The sequence below is a fragment of the Pteronotus mesoamericanus genome, unplaced genomic scaffold (assembly GCF_021234165.1).
Source record: "Pteronotus mesoamericanus isolate MK-2021 breed Mesoamerican mustached bat unplaced genomic scaffold, CSHL_Meso_final contig_227, whole genome shotgun sequence".
Classification (NCBI taxonomy): domain Eukaryota; kingdom Metazoa; phylum Chordata; class Mammalia; order Chiroptera; family Mormoopidae; genus Pteronotus; species Pteronotus mesoamericanus.
The window spans coordinates 649,947-674,999 of record NW_026555094.1 but is presented as its reverse complement, the minus strand read 5'-3'; the positions used below and the strand labels follow the sequence as shown (position 1 = coordinate 674,999).

General features: G+C 41.5%; 1 protein-coding gene across 1 annotated transcript in view; it reads left to right on the top strand.

The window, feature by feature from the left end:
• The first annotated feature begins 21,469 nt into the window (after positions 1 to 21,469).
• DRP2 (dystrophin related protein 2) overlaps positions 21,470 to 25,053 on the top strand; it is a 34,389-nt gene continuing 30,805 nt past the window's right edge. The window contains exon 1 of the mRNA XM_054572283.1: positions 21,470 to 21,593. Coding sequence (XP_054428258.1) covers positions 21,477 to 21,593 — 117 coding nt within the window. The 5' untranslated portion in view covers positions 21,470 to 21,476. The remainder of the gene's footprint in view (positions 21,594 to 25,053) is intronic.

Sequence of the window (25,053 nt, the reverse complement as noted above, 5' to 3'; positions counted from 1 at the left end):
GCCCAGAGACATATGAAAGGATGCACAGCCTCACTAGCCATCAGAGAAATGCAAATTAAAACCACAATTAGATACCACTTCACACCCATCAGAATGGGCATCATAAACAAATCAACAAGCAACAGCTTCTGGCGAGGTTGTGAAGAAAAGGGAACCCTAGAACACTGTTGGTGGGAATGCAGAGCGGTGCATCCCCTATGGAAAACAGTGTGGAATTTACTCAAAAAGCTAAAAATGGAAGTTCCTTTTGTCCCAGCGATTCCACTGCTGGGATTTTACCCTACGAATCCTAAGTCATCAATTCAAAAGAACCTATGCACCCCAATGTTCATAGAAGCACGATTTACAATAGGCAAGTGCTGGAAGTAACCTAAGTGCTCATTAATAAATGAGTGGATAAAATAAACTATGGTAGAAGGAAGGAAATAGTCAAGATTAGAGCAGAACTGAATGACATAGAGATGCAAAGAACAATTCAAAGGCTCAACCAATCCAGAAGCTGGTTCTTTGAAAATATAAATAAAATTGACAAACCTTTAAGCAGACTCATCAAGAAAAAAAGGGAGAGGACCCAAATTAATAATATCAGAAATGAAAGAGGAGAAATAACAACTGATACCACAGAAATACAAAGGATTGTCAGAAACTACTATGAACAATTATATGCCAAGAAAATTGAAAACCTTGTAAAAATGGACACATTTTTAGAAAAGCATAATCTTCCAACAATGAAGGAGGAAGAAACAGAAAGCTTGAACAGTCCGATAACAGCTGGGGAAATGGAAGCAGTCATCAAGGAACTCCTGGCACACAAAAGCCCAGGGCCAGACGGTTTCACAGGAGAATTTCACAAAACATTTAAGGAAGAGCTAACCCCTGTCCTTCTCAGACTATTCCAAAAAATCCAAGAGGAGGGAAGACTCCCAGACTCTTTTTATGAGGCCAGCATCACCCTAATCCCAAAACCAGATAAAGACCCTACAAAGGAAGAAAATTACAGGCCAATTTCGCTGATGAACATAGATGCTAAAATCCTCAACCAAATATTGGCAAACCCCACTCAGCAATACATTCAAAAGATTATCCACCATGATCAAGTTTGATTCATCCCAGGGATGCAGGGATGGTTCAATATACGCAAGTCAATAAATGTAATAGATCACATAATAAAAAAAGACAAAAACGACATGATTATTTCGATGGACGCAGAAAAAGCATTCAATAAGGTACAGCACCCATTTATGATCAAAGCACTCAGCAAAATGGGAATAAATGGGGCATTCCTTAATGTAATAAAGGCCATATATGAAAAACCTACAGCCACCATCATACTCAATGGGCAAAAACTGAAAGCTTTCCCACTAAGATCGGGAACACGACAAGGATGTCCGCTTTCACCGCTTCTTTTCAACATCGTATTGGAAGTCCTAGCCACAGTGGTCAGACAAGAAAAAGAAATAAAAGGCATCCAAATAGGAAAGGAGGAATTAAAGCTATCATTGTTTGCAGATGACATGATAGTGTACATAGAAAACCCTGTAGACTCTACCAATAAACTACTCAACCTAATAAGTGAATTTGGCAAAACAGCAGGGTACAAAGTCAACATTCAGAAATCAAAGGCATTTTTGTACACTAGCAATGCAATAGAAGAAGAAGAAATCAGAAAAAAATACCATTCAATATAGCAAGAAGAAAAATAAAGTACCTAGGAATAAATTTAACCAAAGAGGTAAAAGACCTGTACGCAGAAAACTATACAACATTGAAAAAAGAAATTAAGGAAGACACAAATCAATGGAAGCATATACCGTGCTCATGGATTGGAAGAATTAATATCCTCAAAATGTCCATACTACCCAAAGCAATTTATAGATTCAACGCAATCCCTATTAAGATACCAATGACATATTTCACAGAAATACAGACATTTCAAAAATTTATATGGAACCATAAATGACCCCGAATAGCCTCAGCAATTTTGCGAAAGGAAAACAAAGTAGGAGGGATCACAATACTGGACATCAAACTCTACTACAAAGCCACTATACTCAAAACAATCTGGTGCTGGCACAAGAACAGATCCATAGACCAGTGGAACAGAATAGAAAGCCCAGAAATAAGCCCAGGTCTCTATGGGCATCGAATATTTGACAAAGCGGGCAGAAGCATAAAATGGAGCAATAGTAGCCTCTTCAACAAATGGTGTTGGGAAAGCTGGACGACTATATGCAAAAAATTGAAATTGGATCATCAGCTGACACCATACACAAAAATAAACTCAAGATGGGTGAAAGACTTAAATATAAGTCTCAACACCATCAAAGTCCTAGAGGAGAACATTGACAGGAAACTCTCAGATATCCCATGCAGCAATTTTTTCACTGATATGTCTCCTAAAACAAGGGACATAAAGGAAAGAATAAACAAGTGGGTCCTCATCAAAATAAGAAGCTTCTGCACGGTTAAAGAAAACATCAGCAAAATGCAAAGGGAGCCCACCATATGGGAAAATATATTCGCTAATGATACATCAGATAGAAGTTTGATCTCCAAGATATATAAAGAACTCACTCGACTCCACTCCAAGAAGACAAATGATCCAATCAAAAAATGGGCAAAGGGCCTGGGCAGACGCTTTTACAAGGAGGCGATACAGCGGGCCCAGAGACATTTGAAAGGATGCTCGGCATCACTAGCCATCAGAGAAATGCAGATCAAAACCACAGTGAGATACCACATCACACTGGTCAGAATGGCCATCATAAACAGATCAACAAACAACAGGTGCTGGCGAGGCTGTGGAGAAAAGTGAACACTAGTACACTGTTGGTGGGAATGCAGACTGGTGCAGCCATTGTGGAAAGCAGTGTGCAATTTCCTCAAATAGCTGAAAATGGAACTGCCTTTGGATATAGTGATTCCCCTGCTGGGACTATACCCTAAGAATCCCAAAACGCCAATTCAAAAGAACCTATGCACCCCAATGTTCATAGCAGCACAATTGACAATAGCCAAGTGTTTTAAGCAACCTAAATGCTCATCAGTAGATGATTGGATGAAAAAACCATGGTACATTTACACAATGGAATACTACGCAGCAGAAAGAAAAAAAGAACTACTAAACTTCACGACAGCATGGATCGAACTCGAGAGCATTATGCTAAGCGAAATAAGCCAGTGGGAGAAAGACAAATACCATATGATCTCACCTATAAGTGGAACCTAACCAACAATACAAAGATGCAAGGAAAATAAGACCAGCAACACTGAAAGGAAAAGAACCAACAGAGACTAGAGGGAAGGATGCGGGGCGGGGAAAAAGGAAGGGAAGGGGAAAGTCAAGGAACATATAGCAAGGACTCATGGACAAAACCAAAGCGGAAGAGTTGAGGGAGGGAGGGATGGAGGTAGGGGGCAAGGGAAAGTGGTGGGGGGTAGGCAGAGACAAATGTATTTGAAAAAAATAATTAATTAATTAAAAAAAAACTATGGTACATTTGCAGAATGGAATAGTATGCAGCAGAAAGAAAGTAAAAGCTATTACCCTTTGTGACAGCATAGATGGAACTAGAGAGCATTATGCTAAGTGAAATAAGCCAGGGGGGGAAAGATAAACGCCATATGATCTCACCTAGAGGTGGAACCTAATCAAGAAAGGAAACAAGCAAGAAAAATATAACCAGTAACATTGAAAGAAAAAACAAACTGACATTAATGAGAGGGAAGGATGGAAGTGGGTAACAGGGAAAAGGAGGGGAAGGGTCAAATCAAGGATCCTGTATAAAGACCTATGTACAAAGCCATGGTGGGGAAAGGTTGAGGGTAGGAGGTGTGGGTGGGTGAGGCAGGGTAAAGTGGTGGCAGGAAAATGGAGACAAATATATTTGAGCGGTAAAAAAGATAAAAAGAGCTTGTCTCACACTGACTCAGACTCACTTCCTTTGAGCTCCAGAACCAGGGTAGCAGCTTGAAAGGCACGAGTGGCATTCGAGGAGGAACTATAGTGTCTGGAGTTAGGGTGAGAGCTGGGGGACAGCTTTCTTCCAGACAGAAAGGCAGGCAGAAGCCAATGTTCTTTTTCGGAGCCCTCCCCACACAGAGCTGCAGACTGGCAGGTGGTGGCCATATCTGAGATTCCGTCAACCTGGCTCACATTGTTCGCTGTGCCCTGGGGAATCCCCGAGGCTCCACTCCCCCTTACTTATGGCCCACACAAGCTGTTAACAGTGACTTTTCCATATAAGTGTTTTCACATCTTCCTAAATCCTCTCAAAGAAGCAACAGCCAGCCTCAGTGAGCTCCTAACCATTGTACCCCTGGGTAAGCGGTCCCAGGCCTGGTATTTTGGAGCAGCCAGCTTTGGATCACAGTTTGTCTTTGCCTGGGAACTTCCAAACTCAGCAAAAGTGTCAGCCTTCTGTGGGTTGCTTTGTAGCTCATGCTGGGTGGCCCTGGGCAGAACACGGGTTGCTGACCCTTGCCTACACCCCTCAGGAAACCCCAGGGCCTGCACACCAATGGATGGCGCAGACCACATCAGAGCACCAACATCCTGCCCCTGCATAGCTGATCTTCCACAGAGGCAGAATTTGTTGGTCAGTAGTCACAGCCAGCCGTTGCATTTAACTTGCCTGGGTAAATCCTACCCATTGACCTGCCAACAGCAATCAAGGCTCACCTATAAGTGGAGTGTATACTCAACCCACATGGAAGGCATACCTCAAGTGCCCAGCTTGGGTATCTGGGAGGCTGTACCACTGGACCCTATAGGACACCTACTACATTAGGCCACACTACCAAGACAGGGAGTCATAGCAGCTCTACCTAATACATAGAAGCAAACACAGGGAGGCTGCCAAAATGAGGAGACAAAGAAGCATAGCCCAAATGAAAGAACAGATCAAAACTTCAGAAAAAGAACTGAACAAAATGAAGGCAAGCAATTTATCAGATGCACAATTTAAAACATTGGTTATAAGGATGCTCAAGGAACTTAGTGAGTACCACAACAGCATAAAAAAAGACCCAGGCATAAATGAAGGCTATACTAATGGAAATAAAAAACAACTTACAAGGAATCAATAATAGTATGGATGAAGCTTAGAATCAAAGGAATGATATAGAACATAAAGGAACAAACAAACAAAAAAATCAATCAGGACAACAAGAAATAAAAAGAATTTTTAAAAAAGCAAGTATAGTGTAAGGAGCCTCTCGGACAACTTCAAGCATACCAACATCTGCATCATAAGGGTACCAGAAGGACAAGGAAAAGAGCAATTGGAAACCTATTTGAAAAAATACTGAAAGAAAATTTCCTTAATTTGGTGAAGGAAATAGACACACAAGCCCAGGAAGCATAGAGATTCCCAAACAAGATGGATACAAACAGGCCCACACCAAGACATGCCATAATTAAAATGCCAAAGTTTAAAGATAAAGAGAGAATCTTAAAAGCAGTAAGAGAAATGCAGTTCGTTACACACAGTGGAGTTCCCATAAAACTGTCAGTTGATTTCTCAATAGAAACTTGACAGACTAGACTGGATTGGCAAGAAATATTCAAAGTCATGAAAAGCAGGGACCTACAGCCAAGATTGCTCTACCTAGCAGAGCTATCACTTAGAATTAAAGGGCAAATAAAGAGCTTTCCAGACAAGAAAAAACTAAAAGAGTTCATCATCACCAAACCTGTATTATATGAAATGTTAAAGGAACTTATTTAAGAAAAAAGAAGATCAAAATGATAAGCAATAAAATGTCAGTAAGCACATACCTATCAACAATTGAATCTAAAAAATAAACTAAGTAAACAAGAAGGACAGACAGAATCATGAATACAGAGAACATTTTGATGGTTGCCAGATGGGAAGGGGTATGGAGGCATGCATGAAGAGGCGAGGGAATTAAGAAGTACAAATAGGTAGTTACAGAATAGCCATGGGGACATAAAGTACAATATAGGAAATGGAGTAGCCAAAGAACTTATATACAATGGACATTGACAACAATGTGATTAATGCCTGACGGAATGGGGGTTGCTGGGTGGTGGGGGGCAAAGGGGGAAAATTGGTACAGCTGTAGTAGCATAATCAATAAAATATAATTTAAAATGAAAAAAAAATCTTAATGATCCTCAGCAAGGTATTCTATCCCCTCCTTGCATCTTCCATAGCTTTATCTCTTGCTGTCTTTTCCCATTTTCCACCTGTTACCTATCTTAATTTAGCCATACTTGACTTGTACTTGCAGTCAAGTCATGGCTTTAGCATGGCTTTAGCAAGCCATGTTCTCTGACCATTGTGCTGTTGCACATACTGTCTCTCTACCTGAAATGTCCTACCCACCCTTGTCCACCTAGCAAAGTCTTGCTCAGTGATACTACAGTGGGTCTCAACATCCTCCTAGAGGTTATGGAGATGGAGCCACAGTCAAAGCTTGTGGCCCAACCACTTCTATCTTTATTTGCCCCCCTTGAAAAATAGTTGAAGATAGACTATGAGCTCTCCCTGGTTTTTCCAGATGTCCTCTTGGTGCAAATGAGTCTTCATGGGGTTTAAATGTCAGAGTGGTCTTTTCTATCCAGCCATGACAGTAAGCAAAGAGGTTGCCTCTCCTGAAACACAACTAGAGACTCTACTCTTCTCAAAATTCTCCAGGAAATAACAACCAAAAAGGGCTCCTCCAAATACTCCAGAAGACCAGCAACAGTACAAATACACCTTCAGTGGCTTATGAGGTGGCACATACTGAAAAGCCCACAGGAGTTAAGCAGGAAGAATAAATGAGTGCAAGAATAGAGTGGAATATGTGGGGACCCTAGTAAATTGGAGAGTTCCACCTCATCTCAAGGTGATTTTTCTTTTCATACTCCATTCAAAGACTTAATCATTTTTTTGGAGGGGTGCTTACTTGGAACTCCTCAGAGAGAGAAGTCTGACCTCTAAAGGGAAGGGAGACATTCTGAGTAGAGGAAATAGCTTGACAAAAGGCACAAAGGATAGAAAAACTATCTGGGGAATTCTTCTGCCCTAGTCACATTTGTCTTAATGACCTACGTAGGCCTGATATCTGATCAGGCCAACACTAGATGAATTTAGAATAGCACAGTGGTTACTCATGTAGACATTGACCAGAAAGATCTAGCATAAATCTTGGCTCCATAATGCATTAGCTGTGTGACCTTGAGCAAGTCATTTAACCTCACTATGTTATAGTACTTCATCTGTAAAAGGGGAGTAATAATATAAGCGATTTTAATTTTCTGTGAGAATGTAATGAGCTAATAATGGGTGCAAAGCACTTCAAACAGTGTCTAGTCCATAGTAAAGCCTCAATAATGTTAGTCATTATTATTGTTATTATTATAATCTAATAATTAAATCTTAGGTGTTGCTAGCTGATGATGGCTTAATGTTTTTTGTCTCCTAGGAAATATTCTCATTTTCACAGAAGCCCTTAGTGCGTTAAGCAAAGTAACAAGGAGGGAAGTCTTTTCCATAATGATGTGGTCAGTAGGAGAGATTTTGGGAAACCTTTTGTTAACACCCCTCAAAATGAGCTCAGTGGGTTTATTTGCATGGAAGTTGACACTGTATTTTTGCATCTACAGCCTGAATGTTTTCTCTAGAGTTAGAAAGAGAAGAGTAAAGAATTATTCCTAGTGCTCCTTGTGATCTGTGCAAGTCCAGCTGCAGCCAAAGTGGAGAGCAAGTGCCCCACCCAGCTTATTCTCCATCCTTCTTCTAGACCCAGACTCTGGTGTTGTTCTGTGTGGTGAGCTGGTACCAGGGGTGAGCAATGAGTCAGTTTCCCATGTGTTTTGTGTGGGTCTGTTGCAGTCATTCTGTGTTTGTGGCAGCCCAAACAATTTCTCAGAGTGTTCCCTCTAGTCTTTTTTTCTAGCCAAATCCCTACTCCAAGTCATTCTAAGTCAATTGTAAAGGACTCCTGGGGCTCTGGGTCTGGATAACGTTGAGAAACCCTGAAAGCTGCCAGGATTAACTCTGGGGCCTACACTCAGGACCTGGCCTGGGTGAGTCTGGGTAGCTAAGAATTGCTCTGTGGAGGGTGTGAAGATTGGGAAGCCGGATGTGCTTCCAAAAGCCCTTTCAGAAATCAAAGGCCCTTTCTGCACCTGCATGGGGGCCTGGCTGCTGCTGATTTTTCCAGGCAGGAGGAGCCACCCATGCATCTCTGAAAGCTAAGCATGGACGAAGGGGCAGTTGGTCCCCATTTTGTTTGTTTTGAAGAGGAGATCAGTCCTGATCACTAACTTTTTACTGAAACCTGCAACTTAAGTATTAAAAATTTCCCTCTCAAACACACACTCACACACACACTAGTTATTTCATGGCCGAGGGTTTTCAGTAATAATAATAATAATAGTAATAAGAATAAGAACACTCAGTCCCTGCAGACACTTTGTAAACACTAATTTCAGGTCCTTGGGGATGGGAAGTATTTTCTGTTTTAAATCCCAGTGTCATCAGAGCTTATAGAGTTTTTAGAGGCAAATCAAAATAGCTAACCACCGCACTCCCAAAGCAATATGTTTTTCTCTCTCATATACATGTCCTGTTCTTGGAAAGAATTCTTCTCTTATCCTATGCCCTGGCCTGGAGCTTCTAGGGCTTTAAATATGAATATGTTTGTATAGGAGGATGAGGATGAGAGCTTTCTGACTATCATCCATCAATCCACTCAATTTACTCATCCCACATAAATTTATTAGGTAACCCACTGTGTGCTGGGCACTCTATAAAAGGGTGTAATTGCCTCGATCTTTTTAGTGGCTTATCCCAGGTCTGTCAAGGTGTTTTGAGCTTCTACTCTTTCCTCTCTAATAGTGTAATAGTGAAAAGAATAAAGGCTAGTGTGGACAGAAGAGGGGACTCTGAGTGGGGTAATTGTTGAAGGGAGGGATGGAGGACCTGCATTTTCTCAAATTATTTAAGGTCCATTTTTTTCCTTGTCATTCTTTAGGCTTTTTCTACATGTAGCTGTAAGAGCGGATGAGGATGGAACTTAGGGGTGGTTGGCAGACTGCCCTGGGTCCCAGACTGTGCCTTGGGTACTGCTAACTCTAGGGCTGAATGTTTCAGTCTCCAACACAAACTGAATCCTGGACTGGCTATCAAGGGACCTTGCCAGCTGCTGGCTCTGAAGTGGGCTTTGGCCCTGGGATAGAGCTGTGGAATTTGGGGCCCAGGCTCCTCACTCAGCAGCTTGTATTGATCTCCGGGCTTCTTTTGTCTCCTCCTCCTCAGTGGAAGCCTCTCCCCCACTCCATCTGCCTTTCAGCCTCTTCCGCTTTCTTCCTCTGCTTCTAATGAATTGAAATTTCTGAGAGCTGCCAAGGCTTTGGGAGTTTGACAAAACCGTCCTTGCTCTTACTGCATTTGCCCAGTCAAGGGTATCTTAGGCTGAGGTTGGAGTGATGCTGTTAGTCCCGGTGATGTGATTGCATAGCAACACAGAGCTGCTGTGAGAGGGGAGGAGGAAGAGAAGGAGAAGGAGGGCAGGGAGGTGGGAGAGACAGAGGGAGAGTGTGCATACAGCAGCTGTCAGCATTCCTGTCTCAGGGACTTCTTTGCTGATTCACAGAGGCATTCCATCCACGGCCTTCCAGCTCCCAGTTGCCGCCTGCTCCTCAGACCTGACGGACTCAGAAGGTAGGCCACAAAGAAATGATTTTTAAGCCTTGCCCTTTTTCTGCTGGCTGAAGGGAAAGGAATGAGGGAGGGGAAGCTCCGGGGGTGGGGGGGGAGATGTGTGTGTGTGTGTGTGTGTGTGTGTGTGTGTGTGCACGCGCGCGCGCGCGCGCGCACGCACGCCTGCCTGCCTGCCTGCCTGCCTGCTGCCTGCTGTCTGCGTATGCCTTTGGGGGAAAACTTACATTAAAACATACCCATAATGAAGTGGCCACCACTTGGGAAAAAATGCCTAGGTATAGAAACTCAAGCCAATTTGAGCAACTAATGAATCAGAAGAAGGTCCTCAGTTTGCTTCTTTAACAAGAGAGGTGTATTATTTGCTTGGTTGTTTGTTTGTTCTCAATGACACGCTTTTTTGTCTATGGGTAGATTTCCTGGTGGGAGGGAACGGAAGGGGTGTGGAAAGCATTGGGTGAAAGGGGAGGAAGAGGAAATGTGAGACCTTGGAGCAGGTTTCCTGAACAAATGAGTGTCTGGTCTGCAGAGAGGACATAGGAGTGCCTCTGTGGATTAAACATGCCTCTGACCTAGGAACCTGGGGCAGAAAGCTGATCCTCATCTCTGCCTTTGCTTCCTGGCTCAATCTGTCTTCCCTGTTACATTTTTCCTCCTCGTCTTTCCTTGGTTTCCTTTCTACCCCCTGTAATCATGAAGTGCCTCTCTACTCTTGAGAGCATAGCTTGGAGTGCTTTGAAATCGGGCTTACCTCTCCTGAAGTCAAGCATCCTGTTCCTTCTGCTCTCTTTAACTCTTCCCAGCATCATGCCCAATGACCCAGCCTGATAAGTGGGCCTGAGACTGTGTGGGAAATTAAGGCTTATTCTGCCCTTCATAGGCAAGTGAAGTCAGGCCACCTGGGTGTTGGGTCCAAGCAGGTTGCTGGGCTGGGGCTGGGCTGGGTAAAGTAAAGAAGAGAAAAGACAGATGGTAGCAGTGGCAGTTGCCTGCTTCCACTGAGAGCATGGTGCATGCTATCTGAGAAAGAACATACTTTTTTCTTATGTTTTCTTTTTGATTGTTCAAAAGAACAAATGCCTTTAAAAAGCTCTGTCTAATTCACCTTAGCTCCTGACTTTTCCAAAGGAATCCTATCTCTAGATGAAAAGTCTTTAGGTAAATCACCTTTTTTTTTTTTTTAATCCTCACCTGAAGATATATTTATTGAATTGAGACAGAAAGGAAGTGGGGGCAGGAGAGAAAGAGAGAAACATTCATGAGAGACAAAGACATCAATCAGTTGCCTCCCATACATGCCTTGACCGAAGATGGAACCTGCAACCTAGATATGTACCCTGACTGGAGATTGAACCCACAACCTAGGTATGTGCCCTAACCATGAATTGAATCCGCAGTCTTTTGGTGCATGAGTTGATGCTCCAACCAACTAAGGCACTGAACCAGAGCTCAACACTGGTTTTTTTTTAAAGATTTTATTTATTTATTTTTAGAGAGAGGGGAAGGGAGGGAGAAAGAAGGAGAAAAACATCAATGTGTGATTGCTTCTCATGCGCCCCCCACTGGGAGCCTAGCCTGCAACCCAGGCATGTGCCCTGACTGGGAATTGAACCAGTGACCCTTTTGTTCACAGGCCAGTACTCAATCCACTGAGCCACACCAGCCAGGGCCCAACACTGTATTTTTAAATGTGAGAAAGATTGAGAGGTTAATCAAATTATTCTTTCCCAAAGCCAATGAGTATCTGAAAGAGTGGATTCTTTATCTCCTGATACTCAGCCCACTGTGCCCAACTGCTGCTTCTCTAGCAGGTTCCTTCCCATGAAACAAGTCCTAGGAAAATGAGGCAGGTTTAAGGAATAATCCTGTCATTTTGGGTATAGCATTTATATCTTTTACATTTCTTTTAGTATTTTGTTATTTCTGAAAACTATGAATTTTCCTTACAGTATGAGATTTGTTGCATTCTTTTAAACAATGTGTTATGAAAATTTTTATACATTCAAAGAGGTATAAAGAATAATATAATGAAAACCAGGTTATCGACCACCCAGCTTTAAAAAAAAATTACCAGTAGAGTTGAAACACTGTCTATCCTTCTGTGATTAAAGCTCTCCTCTCCCACTCTCCAAAGTAACTCCTCTCCTGGATTTGGTGTTCATTATTGTCATGTATTTATTTGTTTATAATTTTATAATACATATGGTTGTATCTTTAAACAGCATATACCACTGCTTTATGTCTTAAAATTTATATCAATAGTCTGAATTCCTCTCCAATTTTTTTTCTATTCAGTGCTATATTTGTGAAATTTACCCACGATATGCCATGTGGCTCTAGTTCATTCATTTTCTAGTATATCATTCCATTTAATAAATATGTCATAATTTATTTATGTATTCTGCTGTTTATGGACAGTTAGTCCATTTCCAATTTTTGGTCCACAGTTAGGGCTACTATGATCATTCTTGTGTAGTTTTTCTTATGTGACTGTTTCAATCAATTTGTATGTAGGAGATAATTTTCCCATCACAGGGTCTGAGAATCTTCACTTTGGGAGATAGTGTCAAATTTCTCTCCCAAATGATTTACTAACTTGCACTCCCACCAGCGGTGTATGAAGGTTTCTGATGTAGTACATTAATTGGCTCCTAAAATAAAATTCTCCTCAAGGGACATGTCTCTGATTTTTGTCATTGGGAAATAAATTTTATTTCTTAAAATTGCTTGACAGCTAATAACTTCTCAGGACACATTTTATGTGTTTCCATATGTAGATGAGGGCATTGGCCTACATAATCTCTAAGATTCTTCCAGTTTGACAATCTGAGTTTCCATGATTTATTCATTAAGTGACAGCATCTGATGCAGAACCTTGGTTTTTGGTTATATTGCAGGAATTATTTTAGGAACACATAACAAGTTTCGGTACCAATAAAATATGTGTCTCATATGTCAGTGCCATGCTGTCAGGTAGAATGGCAGTGCTGTGGGAGAGAGGGCTATCAAGCAGCTTTACCTTGGATTGGAGAGCCCATGGGAAGGGATGTCTCCTTCCTGCCGCCCTATTCTTTCCTGAGTCTCTCTGATAAGAATCTTGCCTACTTATTTTTTTTCTCCAAAAAATAATAAATGCTTGTTATAAACATATATATCCTTTATACACACACGTGTGTATATGTGCACACACAAAGTGAATAAAGTCAACTCTCTAGAAATAATGTTGCTAAACAGTTTTATGTGTCCTTACAGGCTTTCTTTCACTGCCACAACACACATAGACGTTTTAAAATATTTATTTTTAGAGAGAGGGGAATGGAGGGAGAAAGAGATGGAGAGAAACAGCAATGTGTGGTTGCCTCTTGGGAGCTCCCCACTGGGGACCTGGTCCGCAATCCAGGCATGTGCCCTGACTGGGAATCAAACCAGTGACCTTTGGATCGCACATCAGCATCAGTCCTCTGAGCCACACCAGCCACGGCAAGACACGTAGACTTTTTCAAAAGTTGTTTTTTGTTTTGTTTTGTTTTTTACAAAATTGGAGTTCTATTGGACATATTATTCTGATACTTGTTTTCTTTTACCTAAGATATATATATCTCTGATATCTGTTCAAATGAGTGCATAGAGATCTACCTCTTTTTTTAAAAAATTCTCATTTGAGGACATGTTCATTGTTTTTTAGAGAGAGGGAAAGAGGAGGGGGGAGGGAGGGATGAAGAGAGAGAGAAACATTGATCAGTTGCCTCCCGTATGTTCCCTGACCAGGGTCCGAACCTGCAACCTAGGTATGTGCCCTCACTGGGAATCAAACTGGCAATATTTCAGTGTATGGGACAACGCTTCAACCAAATGAGCCACACTGGGAAAGATCTACCTCTTTTTAACAGTTGCATAATATTCCATTGTGTGAGTAGCTGCAATGATAAATAAAATTTGAATACTTACTGAATGTTAAAAACTATAAATTAGCTTCTTGCAACAAAGCTACGAGGTAGGTCTTTTTGTTATCCCTGTTTTACAGATGCAGAAACCAAAGCACAGTAAGGTTCAGGGAGCTTGTCCAAACCTGTGCTGATAAGTGGCAGAGCCAGTATGCAAACCTGAGCATCCTGGCTCAGAGCCTGCACCCTTTACTGTCATGCTGTGCCATCTCTCTGACATAATCCACTTAACTAGTCTCCTGTGGAAAGACATTTGAGTTTATTGCATTGTTTTGCTATTGCAAACAATACTGCAGTGTACATACTTGTTCACTTCTGCAAGTAATTCTGTTAGATAGATTATTAGACTTCTCCGGTTTATACGTGGAGAAACCTTATTCATTCATAAAAAAATATATATTTACTGAGCTCTAAGGCGTGAGGGAAGCTCTGAGGTGAGACTAGTGACATTGACCAGAATTGCACTTCTCAGATATCCTAAGAAAGTCATTTAAATGCTTTGTAGGGTTTGCCAGCCGAGTGATACCCCAGACCCAAAACTAACTGCAGCCTGTCCATTTTCAATTGCTTGTGTCTTTGTCTGGGTAGTGGCATAACTGAGTTAACTATTGGGCTCCCACTTGGTGGCCCATAGCCAAAAATCTTCTCTATTTTGCTAGGGGTCAGTGACTACAATACCTCAAAGACTGGGTTATATAATTTACAGAGGCGGAATAATGTAACAGTGAAGAACCTATTCTGGAACACATCTACCTAGATAAGAATCCCAGCTTCTCAGCTTATATTCACAATATCACTTTAAAAAGTTTACTTTTTGCCTCTGTGCTCTTATCTGCACAATGAAGATAACAATAGTAACTGCTTCATAGGCTTAAATGACTTGATATATATATATATATATATATATATATATATATATATATATATAGATTGATTAATTAATATATATGAAACATGATATACAGTAAGTTTAATGGAAAAGCCAGCCTTTCCATAAAACAGTCAAAGATGTCCATGTCATTATGGTGAGGAGAGGGAAAGGAGGGAGAAAGTATCTGTTAAAAAGCTAATATATTCACGTGGTTTCATACTCAGAAGGTACAAAAGGATGGTCCATAAAAATTAAGTCTCTTATTGGTGACACAGGGCTTTTGTGGGTCTGGATAGTTATTCTAATTCTCAACCCAAGCAGTGATTATATGGGGATTTGCTTTATAATAATTTAATATATTTTACACATATGTATTATGTACTTTTTGTAACTATATTATACTTCTCAGCTTTAAAAAGAGGGAAAACAGGGAAAAATCCCAAAGGAATGGAAACAATTCTCCTACATCTTTCTAGTAGCCACTCGGTTCCCTTTTCCAAAGACAATCAATATTAACAGGTTATTTTGGAATACTTCTACAGATATTTTATTTTCTATATAATTTCCTTTTTTACACAAATATAAACTAACCATCTTATTTTTCTTGTTTTCTTTTTATTTAAAAATAAGAGATTATTTCATATTGGCACATAGAGTTCTTAATTCTATTTTTAATAGATGTATGGAATTCCATTGTATGGATATATATTTACTTAACTAGCCCTCTAGTAACAGACGTTGAGGTTGTTTGCAGTTTTGTTGTTTTGTTTTTCTTTTTTTTTTTTTTGGCCATTTCAAGCCTTGCTTTAAATGCTAACATTCTGCATGCATCATTTCATAGAAATGCAAAGAAATATGTATATCCAGCACTCTTCTCTTCATGACCATGGGATTTGTACTTACAAAGTTAAAGTCCTATACACTTACCTAACTGGGGTTCAATTCAGTAAATCAACTCAGGAAACATTCATTGAGTGCCTGCTCTGTGCCTGGCAATGTGCTAAAAGTATGTGAGATAGAAATAAATATCAGACACAGTTATTGTCCTCTATGAGCCAACAATCTTCCTGTCATGCTGAAATTCTGGTATTTCTCATGTATTTTTAAAATTTTTTATTGTTGTTCAATTACAGTTGTCCCCATGTTCCCCCATTACTCTCCCCTGCCCTACCTATCCCCCACCTCCCACGTTCAATACTCCCCCACATTGTCTTTCTTCGTAAGTCCTTTATACATGTTCCTTGACTTGACCCTTCCCCTTCTTTTCCCTGTTATCCCGCCTCCCTTCCCTCTGGTCACTGTCATTTTGTTCTTTATTTCCATGTCTCTGGTTCTATTTTGCTTGCTTCTTTGTTTTGTTGATTAGTTTCCACTTATAGGTGAGATCATATGGTATTTGCCTTTCACTGCTTGGCTTGTTTCATTTAGCATAATACTCTCCAGTTCCATCCATGTAGTAGCTCTTTCTTTCTTTATTCTGTGTAGTATTCCATTGTGGAAATGTACCACAGGTGTCTGATCCTCTCATTTAATGATGGGCACGTAGGTTGCTTCCAGCACTTGGCTATTGTAAATTGTGCTGCTATGAATATTGCGGTGCACAGGTTCTTTTGAATTGGTGTTTCAGGATTCTTAGGGTATAATTCCAGCAGTGGAATGGCTGGGTCAAAAGGCAGTTCCATTTTTGATTTTTTGAGGAAATTCCATACAGTTTTCCATAGTGACCGTACCAGTCTACATTTCCACCAACAGTGTTCCCCTTTCTCCATAGTCTCATGTGTTTTAAAGCTTTTATCTCTGCCCAAGAAAAACAATATCTCCTTCTTCCTGTAAGGGCTTCCTGAGTGTAGCTCTGAGAAACAGGAAAATAGTATTCTTAGTGGCAAAAAGCCACAGCTTGATATCCATCAAGACCCCCAGAGTAGAGCACAGAAGAGTTTGTTCCACTCCGAAAGCATCCTCCATACTATTCCATGCATTCACATCTTCTTTTTCACCTTAGATCAAAATTATTTCTTCCATAAACACATCCTAGGTCCCTTCAACTTAAGGTGAACACTTCCTCCTCTGTGACCTCTTGTCACATGATTTCTGTGTCCCACTTAAGGTGCAAATCGTTTTCTCCCTTAAATTATATATTTTTTAAATATGTCTAATTCTCTACACTTGACCAGTTGGGGACCAAGTTGGATTCATTTCTAATTCCTCACAGCCTCTGCAAACTGGAGAAGGAATAGGAAGAGAATCAGTAGGTACAGATGGCAATTTAGGACGGGATGGAGATAAATGGAGAGGCAGAAAGAAGGATCTTTGTGTAGAACAAAGAGCATTAACATTGGCCAGGAGTCAGGACTCCCAGGTTCACTTGTGTCTGAACATCTTCATCTGTCAGATGGGATCATAATTCCAGTTGGGCCACCCTTACCAGGTTGCACTGAGGATCAAGAAAGAGAATACAGCAGGATACTAAAGCATGCTATACAAATAAAAGGAATGCTAAGGTTTTGATGTGTAACAACTCTTAAACATTAACATTTTATGGATTAGCAAACCAAGATCTAGAGAAGTGAAATGACTTGAGGTCATAGTTAGTGGAAAACTCTGAAAACAGCTGAGGATAGTCATGCTAAGATCAGAAGGAACATATTTCTGCCTACGCGGGGATTTGAAGATCCAAGTTCTCTACCTCCTGGGTTTGTGTTATTTTTGTTCATGAACGATCAACTTGACATCGGGGTCAGGAAGTTAATCTGTAGAGAGGTGAATCTCAGAAGAGGAAAACAGAGAGTTCATGATATAAGAAATACACCTGGCCACTAAAATTGTAGGGAAAAATTTAAGCATCTGTAATAAATAAGGAAATAAAAAGTAGTCCTCAAGATGCCATCTTCACTTACAAATTTGGCAAAGAAATTTTAAAAATAAGATTATTTCACTGTTGGCAAGTGTACTGGAGAACTGGCACTCTTACACATTGCTGGTGGTAGTATAAAGTGATCTAACTTTTTTTTTCTAGAGCAATTTAGAAGTATGCATCACAGCCTGAAATCAGTTCATACCCTTCAATCCAGGAATTCTCCCTTCTAGGAAATTGTATCAAGTAAAGAATTACAAATATGCACATGGCTGTTCATTGCAGTGTGACCTATGTCTAATTGTTATGATGTACCCATTCAATGGAATAGTATACAACAATGATTACAGCTAACATTTATTAAGCAGTATACTATTTCCAGACACTATGCTAAGTTATTTAGATACATGACTAATTTTAATCACTAGAACAATTCTATGAGGGAAGTATTGCTGTCATTCCCATTTTGCAGATGAAGACACTGAAGTTCAGACAGGTTAAATTGTCCCAGGCCACACTGCTAATGGGTTGACTAGTATGAATTTGACTCTAGGTCTGCCTGATACCAAAGCCCAAGGCCTCAACCATAGCACTCTATCACCTTTGCTACCATTAGAAAATCATGTTTTAGAGGAATAGTTAGTGAAATTCTAGAATTTATGTGATATAAGTGGTATATGAAAAAAGCTTGATACAAAATTATATGTATACATGAGTATATATCATGATGACAATTTTATTTTTAAAGTGTACGTACACATTTTTCATAGAAAAAGTATGTAAGTTTTCATACCTGCTAGTAACAGTTATATCTTAGTAAAGTATTATAGTTTCATTTGCACCCTTATGACTTTTTATGTGTTTTCCAATTTTTCTATAAAGAATATTTATTACTTATGCAACTGGCAAAAATAAAAATGTTAATATAAAAAGAGGTCTGAAAGTAAGCCTTTTGTAGCTTCATTCTTTTTTTTCACACATATATGGTCAATTTATTTACAATAAAAGAGCCAAAAATATAGTCAATACAATGGGAAAGGACAGGATCTTTAATAAATGGGGTTGGGAGGACTGCAGTGTAGCTTCATTCTTATAATACATTCATAGGGAGCCACCTTTTCTTTCTTTTTTTAAGATTTTATTTATTTTTTAAGGAGACGGGAAGGGAGGGCAAAGAGAGAGAGAAACATCAGTGTGCAAGAGACACATCAATCAGTTGCCTCTTGCATGCCCACAACTGGGAACCTGGCCTAAAACCCACCCATGTGTCCTGTCCAGAATTGAACTGGCAACCCTTCAGTTTATAGGAAGACGTGCCCACCCCCTGAGCCACACCAGTCATGGCAGGAGCCACCTTTTCACCCATTCTTTGGGGAACCTCTTTGGAGATGAGGAGCTGTGTAGCTGTGTAATCTCCAGGGAATTTGACTACTAGAAAGTGTTTATAAATTTTTGCACCTTCATGATCTGTGATAGTTCCCAATGTTTGAACCATGGGTCCTTGAGGTGAAGGGACCAGTACTTCATTGAAAGAGTCTACCAATTTTTACATGGGTAAGTGTTTTGCTCACTCTGTATGTACTAAAAGTATAGCTATTATTGTAGGTATGAGTGGGTGAAGTGATTATATATATATAAAGATATATATATTATATATATAAAATATATATCTTTATATATATATATAAATATAAATCTCAATAAATTTTATTTATATATATATAAATAAAATATATATATAAATAAAATCTCAAGAAGGCATCCTCCCACCCTGGCTGGTGTGACTAAGTGGATTGAGTGCCAGCCCCTGAACCAAAAGGATGCCAGTTTGATTCTCAATCAGGGCACATGCTTGGGTTGTAGACCAGGTCCCCAGTTTGGGGTGTGCAGGAGGCAACCGAAGTATCTCTCTCACATTGATATTTCTCTTCCTTTCCTCCCTCCCTTCCCCTCTCCATAAAATAAATAAATAAAATCTTAGAAAAGAGAAGGGATCCTTCCTTATACCTAAGGAAGGTTACCACTGAAACAAAGACTAAAAATAGTTGTTATTTAATTATCAGCATTAAGAATTAAAGATGCTCACTTCCTGCCCTTTGGATCAGAGTTTTCATGTCTTTGCTCAGCACTACAAAATGTCACTTTTATCATTTGCAAGCACTGTCTTTGCAACCCTTTCTCATCACATTGGTGTACATTCACTAAGCTGTCAATTGGTTTAAACATCTAACTTTTTTAGTCATATCTTCCCTTTCTAAGCTTAGATCTAACATCTAAAACTGACTGTCTCAAGCATAGCTTATTATGGAACACTGCTCCCTCCCTCCACCACACCAAACTTGCTCCTTCTCCTCCTGCCTTCTCTCTCTTACTATTGTGACATTATCCACCCAGCTCACAAATTAGAAACTTGACTCCTTCACTTCCTTCGCTCTTCAATTTACATCCAATTGATCACAGAGTCCAATGTATTTTACATCTTCAGAGTATCTCAAAGCCATGCTATCTGCTCCATCTTCAACACAACTGCCTGCCTATTATAACAGCTTCTCAATGGGTTTTTTCCCTGGGAGAATCACTTCAGAAGGCATGCAGAGGGCTCTTTCTAAAATGCAAATCTGGTCATGTCATTACCTTGCTTAAAGTCTTTAGTGTCTCTCTGTTGTTTACAAGAGAAGGCCTAGAATCCTCTGTTTGTCACTCAAGACACGACCCAATCTGGCCACAACCTCATTTTCCAAACTCATCTGCTACTCTCCACAATGCACTACCTTGTACTCTGATCATATCATATATTTTACTTTCATGCTGTTTGGAGTGTTCTTTTTTGTTTTATCTTCTCCAGTGACAATCTACTTTCTATTTTATGACCCACCTCAAGTATCTTTCCTCTAGAGATACTGTTCCTGATTTGACCAAGTGGAACTCACCTCATCTATCCCTTCATTCCATCCCATCAATACTTCTATTATTAATACAGGTAAAACTTTATGGCCTGATTTTACCCATGTCTTTTCTCTCTGTATGTGATCTCTTTAGGGGCAGGCACCATGTCTTTTTCATTTCTGTGCCTCCTAAACTCTAGCCATACTGAACTTATTGTTCTCTGAACATGTTAAGGGTTTTTTGTGGCATCCACCTTTGCACAGGTGGATCCCTCTGCTGGGAATGCTGTTATCCCTTTCTCTGCAAAGGCAAACATCTACTTGTCCTTCAAGACTCATCTCATGGATGGACCTAGAGGGTATTATGTTAAGTAAAATAAGCCAGTCAGAGAAAGACAAATGCTATCTGATTTCACTCATACATGGTATTTCATGAAAAGAATAAACTAACAAAATAGAAACAGACTCACAGAAGCAAAGAACAGACTGACAGCTGTCAGAGGTGAGGGAGGTTGGGAGGCTGGGTGAAAAAGGTGAAGGGACAAAGAGAAAAAAAACTCATAGGTACAGACAACAGTATGGTGATTATCAGAGGAAAAGGGAGGTGGGGGGAGGTAGAAGAGGGTAAGTTGGGGATAAACGGTGATGGAAGGAGACTTGACTTTGGACACAATACAATATACAGATGATATATTATAGAATTGTGTACTTGAAACCTATATAATTTTATTAACAAATGTAACCTTAATAAGTTCCATAAAAATATATTTTTAAAGAAAACACTCACCTCAAATGCAAGCTCTCTGAAATCTTTGCATGTTCTTTGGTAGAGTCCATTGTTCTCCACTCTGTGCTTCCCTTACCTTCTGGTCAAACTTTATAGCATTTGCTACATAATAAGTTTATAATAATTATCAGCTTATTTGACCATCACTAGGCTGTGAGATCTCAGAGAGCAAATCATCTTTGCATTTCTAGCACAAAACATAGTAGATATACAATAAATACTTCCTTGATTAATAATGAGATAGTCTTTTATGGTATATGTTTACCTGGGAAAAACTACTGGGTAGGTCAGTAAGCTTTGAATACTTACTTACTAACTGATAGAGGCACCTCTGGGTAAGTGCTAGATTCATAGGCCTTTTCTAAGTCTTGACTCTAAATCTTCCCATGATACTCTTCCAGGTGCTTATGCTCAATGGTTGGTGCACTGCCCATCCTAATCCCTCATGAGACTTGGTTGTGATGCGACCTATGGTCATGCAGGGATGCCCTTATACCTTTCCACGATGTCATGAGTGGCGGGCAGCTGATCAGTTCCATCATAGCAGCAGCCTCCGAAACGCCTGCCCCCAGCTTCAGGTAAGAGGCCAATAGCAAAAGGAAGACCTATGGAGAAAATGTGAACACAAGATCTATGTGTGTTCTTGTGGGTATCCATGCTTCCTAAGGCTCAGGGGCACTCTCTATATACATGAAATCCCTTGTATGGCACAGAACCTCCTTCTGGCCCATCCCTTGTCACTCATGAGGCCTTTTATGGGGGACATGAGGCAAGGAAGTGTATTGGACTGGGCAAGCCAAAGGGCCCACAGTGACTGAGGGGACTGGTTCCATGTTAACCTCCCAAGAGGGGTTCCAGAAAAGTATATTCTTACAGGGCATGGCCTAGGACAAGGCAGGACCTTATTTTGCCTTGGCTCCTTTGTGGCATACCTCATATTCTGCACCTGAATATGCTTCTCTCAAGTCCCAGTCTTACTTGAAGCTCCTGGCTCAGCTCCACTAGGAATCCCCTAAGCTTCATACCTGCCTCTCCTCTTTCTCTCCTCCCCTATGACTGTAGTTGTGGTACTGTGTGTACCTGCGTGTGTATATTGATAGGTAGGCAGACAATGTGTGAGGAACAATAATCCTGAGAGGACAGCCAAAGAGGCCCATGGGAAATTTGAGTGGACAAGGGAGAAACAAGCATATTTTGGCTTCCCTACAGTACTTTGGGTCCAGAGACCATGGGGGTTGAAAGATTACTGTCTCCCAGTTTTCTCAGGTGGGCTGACAGCAAATAAATACACAGGGAGGAGGAAGGGAAGGAGAAAGGTGGCAGAGATGGAGAATGTGAGTGGCGAGGAGCCCATTTTGGAGGAGAATAATGAGGGAAAGTCAAGGTCCAGAGAGGCATAAGATCCAGGTTTCTCCTGAGCTATTTTCCCCATATCTAGCCAGAGAAAAGTGCAGTTTTTAACATGTTCTCAAAGTCAGTGTCAACTCAGAGTCCCTTGGTGCACCTACCTCTTCCTCAGAGTGGGACTTTCATAGGGTCAAGGGATTGAGAAACATGGGCCCTTTCAAAAAGGTATCCCTGCTCATTGTCTGCCCCCTTCATAGGTATAAGGACCCAAGGGCTTCATTTTGTAATTGAGAATGGCAAGACCAACTCTTCTCCTCTGCCACTGTCCAGTTACTTCTCTTCCTTTCTTCCCTATGGCTCTGACTTTGTCTTAAAGTTTCAAGAGATAAGGAGAGAGTCCTGTGGGGAGTGATAATGAGAAGGAAACATCTTGGCCAGATGTAGAAGGCCAGAAGTAGAAGGCCATTGATAAAGAAAACAATTACTGTTCATTATTTGCTTATTGTTTGCCTGGCTCTGTTATATGGACTTGTGAGTGTAAAAGGGAATTAGGAGGGAACAACAGCATGAAAAAACATAGTAAGAGAGCTGAGTGGGGAGTTAGGAAACTAAGAAGAAGGCTAGAGGGAATGAAAGGCTAACATGGGTAGAGTGAGCTCATTGTAGGCACTTCCTACATAACCAGGAGAAGTTGGCTATGGCTGGGTCACAAGGGGCTATTTCTAACTCTGGGGTGTTCCCAGTCCAGGAGGATCTGCAGGAATGGCTTGAATTCAATGATTCCAGCATAGGAAAAGCTGTGACCTGGAGTTAGAGCCACTCCTCGTTTCTTGGCCTGCCACCCCTTACCATCCCCCATCCACCCCTGATGGCTCCAATCCAGACTCCCAGAAAGGGTCAAGCAGCTGTTCCAACTATTCCTGTAGGTGGGCCTCAGCATGGAAACAATGTGGAACTGTGGAAAGCCCAGAAGATTCTGTGGGAGATAAATGAGGATGGAAACAGAACCCTTTTTGGTAAACATTAAGTGTTTCCCTTAGTACTGAGGGGTGGGGGCCCAACTCAGGAATTTTATCCTTTCCCCAGCCAAGTCTGCTTGGCTGCTTCTAGAAGGGACACTGCCCATCATACCAGTGGCCCAGGGAAGCACAGGCAGGGCACAGGAGTTTCCCTGGAACTGAATCCCTGCATAGAGCTGCTGAGTTCCATTTTTTCCTCTCCTTCCCCTGCAGAGGCCCAAGGGGATGTCTGTAGACCATCCATTTCCCCCTGGTTTTAGAGTGTGGTGAGGGGTCTGGGAAGGATATGACTTTCCCTCTCCCCTTCTCTGCCTCCCAAAGGCAGGGCAGAGCACCCATGTGTTTTCACAGGAAGCTTGGATGAATCTGCTGCCTAACAGTCTGATCCTGCAGTCCCATGGCTCTATCCTCAGATGGGCCACACACATCCCTCACTGCCTGAGGACACTTTATCAGTCAAGGATGAGACTTATTTCTAAACCCATCCTCCTGCCATGCCTTTGGAAAATTGCTTATCAGAGAGATTTGTCACCAAAGTGGTCTGATCCTTCCCTCCATCTCAGAGGAGGGGTGGGCCTGGAAGCCGAGTCAGTCCTTTGTGTCTTCCATAGCAAGGGAAAATAAATCAGCAGAAGCTACCCTCTGTATGCCCCTCCTCAGCACTGTGGAATGCCGAGTCCCACTCCTGCCTGCCTTGCCAGTCTGGGAGGGACCTCCTGGCCCCAGTATGGTGGGACCAGTTGGGGGCAAGCTGGAATTCCCCAGGGACAAAGCTCTGATTCACCAGCTCAGCCCTGACATAGCCACCCCCTCCAGATTCCTGGGGGGTCAGTAAACAAACAGGGTGACAGCTCCCACCTCCCGGCCTGGCTCAGCTCTGTCTGCCCTCCCTGAGAGAGCCTGCTCAAAGCCAGTCAGGATTCTTCCTATGGCTCACCAGGCACTGGGTCTGGATTCGTGCTGAGGGATAATAATGGAGCTGCTGAATCCCGCCATGGAGTCCCCAGGCAGCACAGGTAGTGTCAGCTTCATTGGTATGCAGAGTGACTGAGTTGAGAGTTTTGCCCCAGAACCTGGCTGCTCCCTCATTTCCCTTTTAGTTTGTGGTTGCAAGCTATGGTTTTAATGGAATGATTGGTTTTCTAAGTTGCCTGGAGAGTCGTGTGAGGAGGAAGTTTTGTGTCAGGAGGAAGTCTTGGGGGGAAAGGAAAACTAGACAGTCTCAACTACCAGCCAGACTGTGTTCTTTCCACAGAAGGCAAGCAGGTGGACAGACAGGCAGTGGGTTTCCACAGGCTGGGGTGGAGAGCCTCTGCTGAGATTTCCTCCTCCACATTGCCCCTCCCTCCATCCCCAACTGCCCCCTGGTTGGGCAGTCCTGGTATTGTGCTGGAGGCAGCTAACTTCGTAGGGCTATTTGGCACAGCACCATTTGCCCAAAACCCCACATTACCCCACAAGGCAAACAAGTGATGAGTTCTGAGCTTGAGTGCCCAAAGCAAGATTTCAGCAGGTTCCATGGCTGGTCCTTTTAGCTGTCCACTCTGGTCAGAGTCATTTGGAGATCAGGATCCAAAATGCTGCTTTAGCCCTTTCTCAATCCATGGAAGATAGACAGTTCTCTTTAGGAGAATTTCCAGGCTTCCTGACCATGGTGGGAAATGTGGGTGGA